The sequence below is a fragment of the Rosa chinensis genome, chromosome 1, assembly GCF_002994745.2.
Source record: "Rosa chinensis cultivar Old Blush chromosome 1, RchiOBHm-V2, whole genome shotgun sequence".
NCBI classification, from domain to species: Eukaryota; Viridiplantae; Streptophyta; class Magnoliopsida; order Rosales; family Rosaceae; genus Rosa; species Rosa chinensis.
The window spans coordinates 62,751,921-62,769,449 of NC_037088.1; the positions used below are offsets into that span (position 1 = coordinate 62,751,921).

Genomic DNA, 17,529 nt, shown 5'->3' on the forward strand with positions numbered 1-17,529 from the left:
ATTCCATTTTGCAATGTTTAACATTCTACCTTAATCAAAGTTGCCCAATAATCCTCATGTATGGCTGTAAAAGAATGAGGGAGGGAGAAGGGAAGGTGCAGATTTTATTTAATTTTTTTCATGTTTCATTTTGTTCATTTTTTAGAAGGGCAAAGTTCGGTTTAAAAACTTCCGAAAATTGTTGGAGGTCCAAATACCATTTTAGGAGGTATGAATAGAACTTCCCTTACAAGATTCCAAAAGTATATGACTAGTTCGGTATAATAATCTTGCTAGCACGAGCACCTGGTAGCACTTGCATGAGCTGGTCTGGGCATCATTAGTCTCGCTAATCAAAGTAAGCAATTTTTGCTTACTCTGCCGTAGGATAAATGCAGTAGAACAAATTTACAGAAAAGATGCTGCAGGGTAAACGATGTTTGGTATTAATTATCCATCAAAATTTGATTCTAAAGTTCATCTTTTGCAGGATACAATTTCTTAACTCTAGTATATGCAGTAACTTTCTCCAAACAGACTAGCATTCACACTTGAAGAAGAGCCCTAGGAATCATATTTACAAGCTGCTCAAGAAGTCAAAAATATAGCTATGCACACAGATACTCCGAGAATGATAACTCCAAGCTAACTGAATATCCGGACATCAGTCACCTGCAACCTTTATAACAGAATTGGCAGTGAACATGAGACCTGATATTCACAAATCATACAGCTGAATCGTATAGTAACGATCAGAGACTTGATACGCGGAAGAGGTCACAATACTCTGGTGTGTACTTCAATCATCGCAACTTTCTCCTGTGAAAGTGGGTGAAAATGAAAGCTAAGACTCAAGGTTTGGATAGCTTCCAGAAACAAATTATACTTGTAGGTGGTAAAAGTGTATCCAGCCCACAGCAGCCAACAATTCAATTTAAAAGAGGGATTATAAGAACCCTAGATAATATTACTTATAGTTCAAACTTGAAAGGTATACCGTCCTTGCAAGTGTGTGTCAGCATGCATATATGTGCTTCAGAGAGGGGAAAAGATAGAGACCTCGTTATGTGTGGTGCCTTCAGGAGGAAACCAGTGCATAAGAACTCCCAAATTCATTATGGCAGGAGTCAACTTAAACAAAAGAGGAGTTGTGACCTGTAGAACATCAATTTCTAGGTAAGTATATTGAGAGAGAGATCCAGCTTTGCATGAAAATTGAATATAAAATTACCAGGCTAAGTGCTGTTGTTCCGAGAAGAAGCAGGTACATCTTCCCCTGTAGAATTTTTTTTATGTTGAAAAGAAAAACAACAATAACTAAATGAGATGAAATCAAGGCAAGAAAAATGAATGGTTCCTATTCATTGCAAACTGATTGCCACATTTGGAATATACAATATTGAATCTGCAGTGTACGAAACAAAAATAATTAAATTTCAAACTGCATCTTAAAAATGAGAAGCTTTAACTTCTCAATGTTGGAGTGCATATCAACACAAAGTATCTTCTTAAAGTTTCTTTCAAGTACAAATATCTTCTTCGAGTTCTTATGTTGCAAAAATATTGTCATGAACTTCATTTCATCATTCAGCACTATTATCAGCTAGGTCTTCAAACCAAAACCTAGTGGTAAAATTTTATGATTCACCAAAATTCTATGCTTTTCAAGAAAACCAAATTACAGCGGTACATATGCAAATGTTGAATATACCATGACTGACCAAGAGAGCAAAAAGTTACCTCAATTAGATGAAGATTTGAGGCCCGGCTTAAAAGGACAAAAGCAAATTCTCCAATTTGAGCAAGTGAGACTCCAACCTATAAAAAGTAAACAAATCTCGATATTAGGACTTGTTAAATAAGTTTGTTAGAGACATATAAGATGTGCAAATCTTACATGAACTTACCATAAATGATGTCTTAAAGCTGTATCCAAATGCCTTAGTAACTATAGTAACAACAGCAGTCTTTACCACTATAACTAGAATCACAGATGCTAGAAGTATGTCCACGTGGCTCCACAGGAAATGTACATGTATGAGCATTCCAATACTTGAAAGGAAGAGAGCTGCAAATAGGTTACGAATTGGCTCCACCTAAAATTCAGAGAAACATCATGTTCAACAATGAATTAGTTCCCTACATCTGTTTTTTTTTTTTTATCCGTACATATTTTCTCTGTTTTTTTTTTTCTCCAAAAGGGATCAATAAAACATTTATTTTAGGTAACAAGTAAAAACGCCGAGAGTACCTGATCTAAAGTATGTTGTGCAAAGTCAGTGGTTGATATCATAATTCCAGCCACAAATGAACCCAACTCAAGGCTAAGGCCTAGCTTATCACTGCACTGAAAGGATTACAGGAGATTCACAAGTATCAAAACAGCGTTGAGAACTACAAATATGTAGCAAGATCGCTATCTTAGAACCATGCTACTTTTCTTACATCCAAATCTGTATGCTCGAAAAGTGGCATTTCATTATCTTAATGTTAAAAGGAGGCTAGCTTATACTTTATAGTATCAAGAAATAAATTTTTAGACCATATTATACACTTCAAAAAATAGCATGATGAGCAGTCATTAGTTTTGATAAATACAAGAACAAAATAGTTCACTTACCCAAGCAGATAATAAGCAGAAAGCCACAACAGCCAGCTGATAAAGCTCATTTGTCTGCTTCAGAATAAGAATCATAAAAGAACAAATGAAGTTATAGTCGATCCAGATTCCAGAAGGTAACTAGCCCGCTCCAATAGAAAAGCAATACTTACTTGAGAGGACAACTTCATCATCAATTTAAGAAAGCGAGGAACAAACGACCAACAAAATACAGATGAGGCAGCAAGATATAATGATAAGACTAGCACCCTGAAGTAAAAACAAAATACAAGTTTATGATATGCAACAAGCTTGTTGTCAGTTTGTTGCGCAGTATATTACACAGATAATAAGAAAAATAAACAGAGTAAACTTGATCAAGGCAAGCAAACATGACAAAACAGATTCACACTTTCATTATGGCATCAAAACAAGGATGGAATAGAAACAATAAAAGACGGTGAGAAAAGAAAAAATGCAATCAAAGAAGGCAACAAAGCAGACTTACAACTTCCCCACAGATACCATCCCTTGGAAAACGCCGCTATGACCACCCAAAACTGGGAGCAAGGCAAACAGTAAACCAACAGCACAATCCTGAAATAACCACAGTGATATAATGAATAGATATGCTCCGCATACAGCATTATTATGTAAAACTCAGTTATCAATAAATTTAGCATTCAAGTTTTCACAGTTCAAAACCTACCTGGAAAATTAGCGTCCCAATTGTAACTTGACCATGAAGAGCACTATTACTATTCCTTTCTGCTAGAAATTTCACCACCTGATAAAAGGGTATATGAAAGAAATGAGGTTTATTGAAAATTCAGAAAGCAGCAACGAAGGAAGCAAAGTGACAATGTAATTAAGGGTCAGAAACATACCACTGCTGTTGATGACATTGACAGGAAGGAACCAACAAAAATCCCCTCAGACAACTTTGCTCCACATAACTGCAAAATTAGCAAAAGGGAAGCACAGTGTTCATTTTGACGGGAATTAACATCTTGTAAGAAAAACCAAATAATAAGACTGAGTATGCTAATACTATACCCCAGCAGTTATTCCACACAAGAACATAAATGTTATGATTTGAAGAAGCCCTCCAAGAACAGCTACAGGGCCCACAACTTTCAACTGCATTAATGAAAAGTTAAAAAGCCTCCCTACACAGAGGGTATTCTCCTCCTCTCCCTCAGGACATATGTAGAATATAATCCTTTACAAACTTTCAGCAAAACTAAATGATGTTAAATTTCCAAAGCCATACATACCTTAGCCAAAGAAAACTCCAACCCTAGAGCAAAAAGAAGAAACACAACACCAAATTGTGCAACAGTTTCTACCTGTAGCAAAAGAAGAAAGGATCACCAAAAAAAAAAAATGTTACCAGAGGTGTGATCGCAGGTAAGCTTGACATAAAAGTAACACAGAGATTTCCAAGACAGTGAATAATAGTTCTGTTCTGCTCTTATTCTTTTATATTAGACTATGAATGACAAATTGTAACTTCAATATGGATAAAGGGCATCAAATGCGGTGTAAGTTAAAGAAGGAGCAACCCTTTGGCACTTTGACTTTCTAAATTTTACCAAAGTTGATATTTGAATCCATGGCTTAAAATCCCGATACATTTTGAAAGCATTTATAGTTTAAGAGGAGAAAAAAGTGTTCAATCTCCTAAACAGAAGCAAGAGGCATCATTTAATAAACTGGTTCTTTTTTATAAGATTACTATACGATGTGCATAACACTTTCTCCAAGATCATAACTATATTTCCATGAAAATGACAATCATTGGAGCTACAATATTGTGGGAAGAATAAAAGTAGGTAGGTGCGGGAAATTTATATAGAAACTACAACTCTCATATCAACAAAGAATAGAAATTGTAACTGATCGCACTTCACACCAACGTACCTGTACCATTTCACTGATGAACATGAGACCCCCTGGTCCAATGAGAGACCCCGCAAGAAGATAGCCCACAATCACCTACCATATACGCATAAATCAGAAAAATATAACCACAGTTGTATCATATGAATAAGTTAACGAGACGTAGCTGCATTTTATTAATGTTGCCATGCAGATAAGCACCCAGCTACAAATGAGTGAAAATGATCAATAAGTGCAAATTAGAGACTAAGATTTAAAAACAAACCGGTTGCCCCAAACAAGAAAACACAATTCCCCCAATGGCAGCAGAAACTATGATAACCACCAAATCAGAAATTAACCTGTAAAAGTGTCAAGTGTCAACTATATATAATTTGTACCAAGAAGTAAAATCAAAAGTTAGAAATTGACCAACATCTAGTTTGTCATACAAAAACAAAAGATGATGGCTATTTGAGGAAACATTAGGTTTTTCAGGTATTGCAAGAACCATAAAACATCAAATTAACCAACAACTAAGATGTTTTTCTCCATCTCTGGTGATGCATTAGCGTTGGAAATTTGTGTTGCAATCAATAACCAAATCTCAGTTCCAGAATTATTTATGTATAGCACAATCAGGAAAGGACTATTTAACGATACCTCAAATCTACTTGAAGTACTGGATATTTGGATTTCTTGTTTGACATCACGAACACATTGTCCTATCAGTAAACAAGTAAAATAAGCTAACAGGTTTAAACAGAAACTTAAACAATTACTACTGAGAATCTCTGCCAAAGCTCTCAACAGAAAAAAAGATCATTTGTCACAGCTATCAAAGTACCTTTTTGTCAATCAAGGTTGTTGTTTCCTCAGAGTCTTCATTCTCCAGGGAAAAAACACCTTGAAACTGATAAGATTTTGTGCCGCTGGTAACCAAAACAAACTAGTCAGTATACATTACTACAAGTCCATAACAAAGTAAAATCGCATCTCATTCCGTTATAAATTTAACATGTTGTCACAACACAATCATCTTGTCATTGAAAGACTATTACAACATTCACGTACTTAGTCTCTTGAGTATCATTTTTATTGCCCTTCTCATGAGTGATCTTAGCTACAGTCTCCAGTACCGCCTGAAATACAGAACCACCACTTCTTCAACATAATGATATCGACGAAAGAAGAAAATAGTAAAAATCACAGAATTAAAATCAATTCAATTGATACGTTCAAAATTTACAGAAATAGTACACAAACCAAATTCTTGCATTTTGATACAAGAAGCTCATAAGAATGACAAAAAACTTACTTGTTGATCAGCCACACTACTGTTAAAGCTGCTTTTATCAGATCCTAATAAAAATTTAAACCAAACAAAAAGTTAGCTAGAGCATACGAAACCACATAATTCAGGAACAAAAATAATGCATCAATTACTAACATCAAAAGCATATTGTAAACTATAAGCAGCTGCATTTAACTAAAAAAAAAAAAAAAAAGCTACTAATAATCCGCTTAGTTCTTCAACCACAACCTCACTCAACTCCTCTAACCTAAACTGAATCAATTCAGATTTTCAAACCAGAAGCTACAATACACGCACAATGTAAGCTAAAACCGAAGAGAAAATCGGAAGAAGTGACCTTCGGGCTGATCGTTATCGGAGAACTCTTTCTCGAGAACCCGATCGAACATTTTGGCGATGGTGCCGTCGTTACTTTCCGGTGCGGAAGAGTTCATCATAGTCCCGTAGAACCTCTCCCTCATTTCCTTGTCGGATCTCACCGCGGACGAAACCCTCGCGTGAACCAAAAGCATGGCAACGCAATAACAGAACCCGAACCCGATGGACCGGGTTCGTTTTCTCTTCGCCATGGAAAATGTGGCCGGGGAATCGAATCGCCGCCGACTCGAATTTAGGGTTTGAGAGGAATTTGAATTGAATTGAATTGAATTTGAATGCGTGAGAAAAAAGGAAGGCTACCCTTTTTTTTTTTTTCACTTTCGCAGGTTCGCTCTCTCCTCCTTCCTTTTTGTCCGCGATTTGTTGATTTGGGGACTTTTAGTTTTGTTCAGGCGGGATCAATACATCACGTGACCGTATGAACGCGCGTTTTTACAGCGGGGGTAATGTGGTCGTTTCCTTTCTTTTCCGCGCACGAGTTTTTTTATATTTTTTTTTCTTACGCCTTATAAATCAAAATTTTTTATTGAGCTTGTCATTTCTTTTTAGAGAAAGAATTGTGTTTGTGCAACGATCATTGTGTTTGTGCTTGTTATGATGAAATATTAAATACGTGTTTGCTTACCATGGGCATCTCATGATTGTGTATTTGTGTTATTTAAATTCTGCATATATAGTTGTATATAACCACCTCGATAATGATGGTAAAAAAAAACATTACATTGTCTTGTAACTAGCAATAGTTCATCATTACAATTTATATTGGTTGAAATTATGGGTTTCAAGTATACCATTGGAATGGAGGGTTTAGGAAAATCATTATATATTTTCATCCTCATTTTAAGAGAGAGCTACTAGTTATCAGTTACCCATCAATGAAAGCCACAATTATAAGAGCTGTATATTAAGCTCAATCGCTAATAGAATTTGATAAGTTTTTATTGAAGAACTTACATAAAATTATGGGTAAAAGTTATAAATAATCATTGTGGTTTGGAGTGACGCTCAAAACTAACCTTATGATTTAAAAATATTTAATTTTATCCCTGTGGTTTGGGAAACTAATTAATATTGATCCAAATGCTATTTTTGACAAAAATATCTCATGTGCAAGAATAAATTTGTCATTTCAATTTTAAGTAGTAAAAGAAATTAAATGAAATAGCATTTGAAAAATGAAACTAAAAAAAGTATAAGGTTGTGGAATTCTGATTTTTATTTATTTTTAATTTATTTTCCTATAAATTTTTTAATTTATTTTGTTTTTTGTTTTTTTTTATTGAGATGACAAATTTATCCTTACATATGAATTGCACATGGGAAAGTTTTTGTCAAAATTAGCTTTTGGACCAACTTTGATCAATTTTGCAAATCACATGGGTAAAATTAAACATTTTGAAACCACGAGGTTAATAATATTGAGTATCATCCCAAATCACATGGACCATTTATATTTTTTACCCTAAAATTATAGATATTTAGCTATTTTAAGTTCTTGCCATTAGTGATAATATATTTTTGTTCAACTAAACTAAATTTCAATAGTACTTTGCTCAAAAGAAAAATCAGTAGTACTGAATTTATAGTATGTATAGAATTTCAGAGGTTTTCTTTGTTGAAAACATGTAAATGCTAATAATTTAATAAAATTACATGTAGGACGTGACACGAGCTATCAGAAGATGCATTACATATTTACGGCATTACGTAATTTGTTATATTAATTTTTTTTATCAAATATTGATTTAAAAAATAAAAAATGTCCGAACTCCTATCATATTGGGTTAAAGTCCTTACACGGTAAATTCAAAAGCCCAAAGCCCAGAACACCAATGTATCGACGTGTCTCACCCACCGTCCACCCAACTGTCAATGGAGTGTGGCATCCACAGTCTTCACTCTATCCTATAAAAATCTCATCTTCACCACCAAATCGATCCCTTCAAGAAACCCAGAAACTCCCAGAGACCTATTTCAATGGCGTCGACTGTCACCACTACCGCTCTGGTTTCTTCCGGCTACACCAAATCGTCAAGCCCCTGTTCGCATCTCAGCAGCACAAGAGCCACAACCTTCGGGGCTCACCGCTTGGCCTACCCTTCCGGCGTAGATTTCAGCCGGAGGCCGAAGACAAGCGCGGTGGTGAGAGCGGAGGTTCAGCCGATTAACCCAGAGATTAGGAAGACTGAGGCGAAGGTTGTGGACTCTGTTGTGGTCACTGAGCTCGCTAAGCCCCTCACTGCTTACTGCCGGTAAATTTTTAGCTCAGTGTAGTTAATTTAATTTAGTTCTATGATTATATTAGGTCTGGAAAGATTTAATCTTTGGAGATGAAATGGGGTATGTGATTGAATTGTGAAGGGCATAATTATCAATTAGGCATTTGTTGTAGTGGTTTTCGATTTTGAAGAGTAATTCTTGAAGTTGGTTTTAGCGTTTCTAGCTCAAAATTTAGTGCCAAGACTTGCATTGGTGGATTTGATTAGATGTTGTTACTTTTTATTGTCTGATTATGGAAAAATCAAATTTTGGAGACGAAGTACTTCATTTGGTTTCACAATTAGCTATTGATGCCGTTGATGTGGTGCCTTTTCAACTAGAAGAGCTCTCTTTGAACTTGGTCTGGGAAGTTCTAGCCGTAAATTAGTGTTAGTATTGGCATTGCTCAATCATGGATTTGGAACAAACTGGGTCGTTGTAATATCAGCATTATCTTGCTTAATGTCATGGATTGTCTGCTGAATTTTGTGGTTTTTTTTTGTAAGTATAGGTGCTGGAGGTCAGGGACTTTTCCCTTGTGTGATGGAAGCCATGTGAAGCATAATAAAGCTACTGGTGACAATGTCGGGCCATTGCTTTTGAAGAAGGAGTAAAGCTTTAGAATTCAGTAGAGGTGCTCAGATATTGAAATGAAAAATCGACGGTTCTTAGAGGCACTAGTTTGAAAACCTATTCGAGGGTCATCTCCTAGAGTATGAGATGGCTATGACAATGCATCATTTGAAATATGTTGTCAAGTATTTGTTTGAGATTTTGAATAGAGATCCAAATAAACAGCATTCTTTATGTGTTTTTAAGTGATTTAGTTGTTTATATTTCAAATGGCAACTTAGCAATTTGACCCTCTGCTTGTTCACTCGCCGCTTCTAAGCAGTGGACAGAAATGACCAAATTTTTATCTTGATTTTGATCACTCATGCAGAAAACGTCATTCACCAAGTACATATGCTTTCATTAGAACAAAAAGAAGTATATTCTTTCAAATTGAGGGTCAACAAATCCTAGATACCTAATTGTTTTTTTACTGCATTGCTCATGAATGTTCTGGTATGGTGACGAAGTAAGAGTCTTTTTATTTGAAAACCATTCTTAAATGGCCTGCACTCTTATCGCCTTGGAGACATCTTGAAAGACACAGAGTTGGTTAAGGAGGCATTAGCCTGATTGCGTCCGATTTAAAGACGTTCTTAAATTTTTCTCTGTGAGAGGTTCGACTACGACACCCTGCGTGATTGATGGATTGGAAACGACAAAATTGAACTCTCATGATTGCCTATACAATTTATTATGCCCCCAGGTCGATCAATTAGTTATCACGTACGGTTGTAATTCAACCACTTGAAAACTATGTTTGATCCCTTTATCTTTTATCGTAGGGAGGCAGCTGTTGCAATGTTTTGCGGTAATTTTTTCAGCACTTCTTTTGTTTTTGTAGGAGAAGAATACCCTCATGTTGTCGGAATTGTCTGACACCAACTGATTGATCAATGCCCTGGCCGGACTGCACTGGTCATTACATGAATGAGAGGAATACAGAGATTGAAGTTGCTGATCAGTACCCTCTAGTTGCTAGGATTCGGGAAGTCATTACATGGAAAGTCTAATACCGAAAGCTAGCTAGTCTACCACTATAAGAAGTTAGCTCACACAGACCAGTCTTCTTCAACCTAGAGGCCTTAATCAAGTTTCCCGATCGTTCTTGATAAAATATGAGAGGAGGAATATCATTCTTCTTGATCTTATTTCTGATATTGGAGATGATTGAAACATACAACATATGGTGGCTTCACATAACTAGGCACCTTACAACCAAAGACCATACAAAGCATTAAAGATTACAATAGCTATATGTAGAACTTTGTCTATGGTAAAACTTATATTACTTATGCATATGCGAATTCATGCATTAAAGATGCAGCCATATGCATATGCACTCAACTAAAACTGCCTAACTATATGCATAGCTTGCAATAGATATAGGAAAAAACAGGTCGAAGTTGTAGGCAGCAGCCAACATTCATCACCGATTTCCTCTACTTCCAACCGTTCTCAAATTAAATTAATTCAACAACTTGAAAACTCTTCATATGATAGAGAATAACTCATAAAACAGATATTCATACCCATGAGATTACACCCAAAGGCAACAGTTATCCACAGGTACCCATACCCAGGGGTTTTCATGCCATCCCTATATAGCTACATATACAAGTTAATAGGCAGTTGATGATGAATAGAAAAAACTCTTCCACTGCAGTCTATGTACACGCATTTGAAAATATATGCATCTGTTCCTATGTCTAGTTCTAACTTCATCATCATCTTCAATATCCTACAAGTATATGTTGGTCATGGATTTTCTTTCCACTCCTTTACCTCCCGTTGCAATAAGTTTAGCAGTAATATTCATTTTAGCAGTGTTTTCTCTGCGGAAGAAGAACAAGAGATACCCTCCAGTTGCCGGAACTGTCTTTCACCAACTGATCAACGCCCGCAAGGTGCACCATTATATGACTGAGCTTGCATGCAAGTACAGAACTTACAGGGTACTTGGCTTGTTCAGATACACCGTCTACACAGCAGATCCAGTAAATATTGAATACATGCTCAAAACAAATGTCGCCAACTACTGCAAGGTATGTCCTATTAAACTGAAGGGTCAAACAACTCCATTTTATTTCAATGAAAATTAATTAGGAATATGCCCAATTCTAAACTGATCGATCAAGAGGCTTAAGTACACCATTTCTTTGTAGGGATATTACCTGTATAGCATTCTTTCAGATGTTTTGGGCGATGGGATTTTCACTGTGGATGGGGACGAATGGCGGCATCAGAGGAAGGCATCAAGCTCTCAATTCTCAACCAAAGTACTTAGAGACTTCAGCAGTGAAATCTTCAAGACCAATGCAATAAAACTTGCTGGCATAATTTCTGAAGCTGCTACTCGCTACGAATCAATGGAAATGCAAGTGAGTTTCAGAGTTTGCAGTGTCTCAAAAATAACATACTACATATATAGCACTGTACGTTTGAGTTTTCCTGTTTTTCGTTTTTCTTGAAAATCAATCAATTAATTGTTGCTCGTTTTGTTGGAAGGATTTGTTTATGAAATCAACCTTGGATTCAATTGTCAAGATTCTACTTGGTATTGATCTAGGCACCATGTGTGGAAAAAATAATGAAGAAAGCATTCGGTTTTCCAATGCTTTTGATGATGCAAACGAAGCTACCCTCTATCGTGTTGCGGATATCTTCTGGAGGATCAAACGGTTCTTGAACATTGGCAGGGAAGCAGTGCTGAGAAAAAATATGGAAGTGGTGGATCAATTTGTATACAAATTAATCAACAGAAAGATTGAAACACTTCATAATTCAGAAGATGATGAGCTACTTGTGAGTTAATTACCTCCCTTTTTCTGGATCTAGATTTAATTAATTGATATTGTATTAATAATTGCTTCAATGTTACTGATATGTGTGAGAGGTTAAATGACAGTTAAAGAAAAAAGACTTTATCTCGAGGCTTTTGGAAACTAGAGAGACCGATCCGAAGTACTTGAGAGACATGGTCCTCAGTTTTATTTCCGCCGGCAAAGACACAAATGCTTCTACTCTTTCATGGTTTTTCTATATGATGTGCAAGCATCTCGATATACAAGAAAAGATTGCACATGAAGTTAGAGAAGCAACAGGTCTGAATAATAGTTCAACGGCTGATGAAGTTGCAGCCAACCTTACTGAAGAAACCCTTAACAAAATGCAATATCTCCATGCAGCTTTGACTGAGACACTAAGACTCTATCCTGCACTTCCAATGGTGACTTAACACATGAATTGAATGTTAAGATTCCTTTTCGGTTTTGGATTTGAATAACTCTTTATATTGTTTCTTAGTTGATAAATTTGATGTTGTCATTTCGTTCATAGGATGCGAGGATTTGTGTTTCTGATGATACTTGGCCAGATGGATATAGTATCAAAAAAGGAGAATTATTGGTATACCAACCTTATTCAATGGGCCGGATGAGGTTTATATGGGGTGATGATGCAGAAGAGTTCCGGCCAGGGAGATGGCTCGACGAAAATGGCATTTTCCAAGAAGAAAGTCCTTTTAAATTCATAACCTTCAATGTAATTAAGAAAATAAAGTTGTTATTTGCCGGGATCAAATTGCTTAATTATGAGGTACTTATGACTTTTAATCATTTATGCAGGCTGGTCCAAGAACTTGTATCGGAAAGGAGTATAGTTATACACAGTTGAAGATTTTTGTTGTTGTGCTTTTAAGCAGCTACATATTTAAGCTCAGTGATGTGAATAAAGATGTCACATACAAGACAATGGTCACGCTCCATATTGATGGTGGCCTTTATGTTCATGCCTCTCCAAGAGTTTGAGCATGCAAGAAAGTTATATTAGTCTATTAGATGTTCTGTTTTAAACATCTTCACTAGCTCATTGATATATATATTTATTTATCATAAATTGAAAATAAATAAAAGACGAGCTAGCCTCGTTAATTCTTGTTTCTTTGATACATCAAACTTGTGGTCAACAACTTTTAGTTGTTGATCGAGCATTGTCCATTACTAAATCATGCAAGGTATAGGCATCATTTTGGTATTACAATAAATTGAAAAAATCGCAATAGAATCATTCTCTACTTGAGTTATCTTCATTTCACATTTTAAAAAGCAAATACGAATATATGTACCTGGATATCATATCATCAAATCAATTTGTTGTAGAGACGTCAATTTCAAATACTCTGAAAATACAAAGACAAAATCTGTTTTCTGGAAAACGGGTGTTGCAAGGTACGTATCAATCTTTACTAGGTAGAAACCAAAAAATAACACAGAACACTAGATTTTGGTTACGCAGTGAAAACTTCAACCTCTGAGATTAAAAACACTGCGGGGCTCTTACTTTTGAGAACCCAAAATAAGAATTAACTTATGATGAAGAATATGTTCTTTACAAACTTGAATAGCACTAGCTCGGCTACAATGATTAGACAAAAATTAATACAAAGTTTGTCTTCCGTCTTGAACTCCTTCTTCACTTGAACGATCACCAAATATCGCTCTTCTTTCTTCACAGCCTCTCTACTGATCTCAAGAGAATCTAAGCATATGAGGAAAACGAACAAGAACACTTAAGCAAGGAACAAGTGTCTTTGATTCTTATGGCAAAACTGATATTAAGCAAGCAAGACTCCAAAACTAATTCTTGCGTCCAAGGTGATACCTCATTACCTCTGACCATGCATCTGCAGCATATTATAAGAGACCAACACAATCTTTTGATTCTTTTAAATGCATAAAGATTCTACCCTCATTAGACTCTTATTAGGAAAAGTTCCTTTAATTAAAGATATCCAATTAAAGTCAATAAATCCTAAATCACTTAAGATTTTGATAACACATTTTGACAATCAGAAAATATCTTTATATAAAAGATGATAAACGCAAAAGATACTTTTCTAACACACATGACTAACTCAAAAGGATACTTCAATGTTTTGTATGGAAATGCCAATACACTCAAGTTTGATAAAACTTGTACCTTCATACTCACAAGGTTATCGTGTCAAAAATTAATTACTTGTTACATATCACAAAAAACATATTTGTATTGATCCAAATCAAGTTAGCGTAATGGTGACTATTGCAAATTTATCTGCGAAGGTTCACTACGACACGAACCCTACCTGATATCGATGCATTAGACATTATAAAAATGAAAGTCTGATGAGAAATTGGCCAATGTGATCTACTGGAAAATATAGCAAATCAATGTAGTTACCGATCGTTCTCAAATTAATTAATTCAACCCCTTGAAAACTCTTCAGCATTTGAAAACACACACACACACATATATGTAAATCTATTGCTATATATCTGACGTCTAGTTCTAAACTCATCATCATCTTCAATATCCCATAAGTATATTGGTCATGGATTTTCATCCCACTCTGCCTGTAGCTCCTACAGCAATAAGTTTAGCTGTACTTATTCTTTTAGCAGTATTTTTTTTGCCAGAGAAGAACAAGAGATACCCTCCTGTTGCAGGAACTGTCTTACACCAACTGATCAACTTCAACAGGGTACACCATTACATGACTGTGCTTGCATGCAAGTACAAAACTTACACGATGCTTGGCTTGTTCAGAACTGTGGTTTACACTTTACACTGCAGATCCTGCAAATGTGGAATACGTGTTCAAAACAAAATTCGCTAACTATGGCAAGGTATGTTATATATCAACCTGAAGGGCAGATGTGCAAATACATTTTATTTCAAAGAAAATTAGGAATATGCCCAATTCTAAAATGATTGATCAAGAGGCATAAGTCCACCATTTCTTTGTAGGGATTCTACCTGCATGACATTCTGTCTGATGCTTTGGGTGATGGGATCTTCGCTGTGGATGGGGGATAAATGGCTGCATCGAGGAAGGCATCAAGCTCTCAGTTCTCAACCAAAGTACTTAGGGAAGGGAAATTCTACGGTATCTGTATATATGTGATACACACAATCACATATCTGACAACAATTTTGTTGTCATTATTGTAAATAGAGTTATTTTTGGATAATTTTAGTTCTATTATAGGTAATTACTCCACCTACGATATTTTTACAAGTTCATGAACAAATTGTTGTCGATGTAGTAACTTGGTTCAATTATATGTAAATGTGTAAAACAAATGTGATAACTTTGTTGTTAATGTTGTAAATTTTGTTCAACTAAATTGTAATTTTGGTTCAATTATATGTAAATGAGTGTATGATAAATATCCAAGTACTCTAGACAACCCCGGAAGAAAAGATTGCCCAGGAAGTTAGAGCTCAAGCAAGTTGCAGCTAACCTTACTGAAGAAGCCCTTAACAAAATGCATTATCTCCATGCAGTTTTGACTGAGACACTAAGACTCTATCCTGCAGTTCCAATGATTGTCATACGTGAATTGAATGTTGAGAATTTTTGCGGTTCTTGATATGAATCACTTTTTACATTACTGTTGGGTTAATAAGTTTGATTTTTTCATTCATTCATAGAATTCGAGGGTTTGTTTTTCTAATGATACCTGGCCAGATGGGATTCAAATTTGCTCACCATTTTTATTTTGTGGTGATATCACTACCCAATTAAAACTTGTCACGTCATGTAAAATTAATTTAATACTTAAAATTTATTTTTTTAATAAAACATCATGATTAACTATGATTATATTTTATAACACATGGCAGTTTTATATTTGAATCCGGCCAGATGGAATGATGGATATAGTGTCAACAAAGGGCAAGTGGTGATGTTCCTACCTAATCATTTTTCGAGAAGAGAACCCTTTCAAATTCATGGCCTTCAATGTAATTAAGAAAACTAAGATAGTATTTGCTTGAAAAAGTTGCTTAATTATGGGAGTATTGATAACATTTTATCATGCAGGCTGGTCCAAGAATTTGTCTCGGAAAAGACTACGGTTATATCCAGATGAGAATATTTTCTGCTATACTTTTAAGTAACTACATAGAGAGGTTTTAAATACGTACACACCCCTAATTACTTAATACACATACTATACTCAATACACTACCCATTTAATATCGCATTCTAATATTTTACTAAATACATAACCCAAAGTACCCAAAATATCCTCAATCTAAAAAACCATTAAATATCATATTATTTGACTATATTAAGGTTACGATTTTATATATTGACGTTTTGTAAATTGTAAATGACCATATTGATTACTTGTTTTAATTATTAGAAAGTCCATAAGGATTTATTATCGCCTAGAAACAGGTTTTATACTATTTGAGTTCTGTTTTGGACATTTAATGTACCTATAAAATTTGATTTGAAATATAAAATTAAAGGCATGTGTATTAAGAAGTGATAGGAGCATTTTAATGCGACGTTTTAACTGCATTTCCCTACATTTCTTACGTTATTTCCTTATTAAAATCCTGTTTAGGAAAGTTTCCATTCTTTGATTGGGAAAGTTCCTATTTGTAGAAAGTTTATATTTTTGTAGTTTCTATTTATCATTTTTAGTAAGTTGCCATTTTTCATTTTAGGAAAGTTTCTATTTTTCTTATTAGTTTCTATTTTTAGGACCTCCAAGCAAGTGGAAAATCTTGAGGAGGAAAATCAAAGTTGCAACCAAGTGGAAAATCTTGAGGAGAAAAATCAAAGTTGCAACTAAGTGGAAAATCTTGAGGAGGAAAATCAAAGTTGCAACCAAGTGGAAAATCTTGAGGAGGAAAATCAAAGTTGCAAGCAAGTGGAAAATCTTGAGGAGGAAAATCAAAGTTGCAACCAAGTGGAAAATCTTGAGGAGGAAAATCAATTCAAGTTGAACAAGTGATAAACAAGTGGGAAGATATTTTTTACAAATTTGTCTAACATATCTAGCCCTTCATTTATGTTCATCTCCACCCTCCATTCATCATTTTTTGGGCTATAAATACACTTCTCCTCTCACTCTCATAACACCAATTCCTTCATCCATTCCATCTTCTTTGTCTCTCCATTTCCTCTCCATTTTCCTTAGTTTTCATTTTCCCACCAATTCCTTCATCCATTCCATCTTCTTTGTCTCTCCATTTCCTTTCCATTTTCTCTCCATCCTCTAGTGCATTCAACATTTCAAGCAAGGCCAAGGAAGAAGAAGAATTGCCGTGAGCATCATCCTCCATCACCATCCTTGAAGCTTGCTTTCGAGATTCAAGAGACCACATCCTCAATTCGTTCATCTCATCTCCATCTCACGGTGTAATCCGATTCTCCTTTGTAACCTTTGCTTTGATTTCGTTGGTTTTGTTCTAGTTGACATATGTGTTTGAATGAATATTAATTTCTGGAATTTTATGATTAATTGAGAATTTTCAGATTCATATTATTGTGATTCGAAGGTTGCTTATGTGGGTTTGTTTAATTAAATTTGCGTTATAGATAACTTTTGTATTTTAATCTTATGTGGTTGCAAACACGTAGGGTTTTAATATGAATGATGCTAGGTTTAAGAACATGAAATCGACTTTTCGTTTTGTGTAAACTTGAATCAAAGTAGTAAAGGTTTTG

General features: G+C 35.2%; 3 protein-coding genes across 5 annotated transcripts; 2 read left to right on the forward strand and 1 right to left on the reverse strand.

Moving 5' to 3' along the window:
* Positions 1-386: 386 nt before the first annotated feature.
* LOC112203394 (K(+) efflux antiporter 5) lies at positions 387-6,513 on the reverse strand. 3 transcript variants are annotated; one of them, XM_024344387.2, is made up of 20 exons: positions 6,112-6,513; positions 5,778-5,821; positions 5,534-5,601; positions 5,307-5,391; positions 5,123-5,184; positions 4,746-4,821; positions 4,502-4,576; positions 3,856-3,927; positions 3,635-3,718; positions 3,466-3,534; positions 3,288-3,365; positions 3,087-3,175; positions 2,752-2,848; positions 2,600-2,656; positions 2,231-2,326; positions 1,887-2,075; positions 1,720-1,797; positions 1,211-1,255; positions 1,039-1,134; positions 387-798 (listed from the first exon to the last, which is right to left on the reverse strand). In XM_024344387.2, exons 1-20 carry the CDS (start codon positions 6,341-6,343, stop codon positions 757-759), a joined length of 1,734 nt encoding a protein of 577 aa, XP_024200155.1. In that variant the 5' UTR covers positions 6,344-6,513; the 3' UTR covers positions 387-756. The 3 variants fall into 3 exon arrangements, with proteins under 3 accessions (XP_024200155.1, XP_024200292.1, XP_024200204.1); XM_024344524.2 differs by having other exon boundaries at positions 977-1,134; XM_024344436.2 differs by having other exon boundaries at positions 2,600-2,653; positions 6,112-6,512.
* A 1,550-nt stretch (positions 6,514-8,063) lies between these two features.
* Positions 8,064-9,218, forward strand: LOC112163767 (CDGSH iron-sulfur domain-containing protein NEET). The gene is made up of 2 exons (XM_024300052.2): positions 8,064-8,404; positions 8,923-9,218. Exons 1-2 carry the CDS (start codon positions 8,130-8,132, stop codon positions 9,023-9,025), a joined length of 378 nt encoding a protein of 125 aa, XP_024155820.1. The 5' UTR covers positions 8,064-8,129; the 3' UTR covers positions 9,026-9,218.
* Positions 9,219-9,377: 159 nt separating this feature from the next.
* Positions 9,378-12,952, forward strand: LOC112203649 (cytochrome P450 704C1). Its single transcript, XM_024344592.2, has 7 exons — positions 9,378-9,834; positions 9,868-11,068; positions 11,189-11,404; positions 11,532-11,828; positions 11,932-12,252; positions 12,363-12,566; positions 12,650-12,952. Exons 2-7 carry the CDS (start codon positions 10,715-10,717, stop codon positions 12,830-12,832), a joined length of 1,575 nt encoding a protein of 524 aa, XP_024200360.1. The 5' UTR covers positions 9,378-9,834; positions 9,868-10,714; the 3' UTR covers positions 12,833-12,952.
* The last annotated feature ends 4,577 nt before the right edge of the window (positions 12,953-17,529 follow it).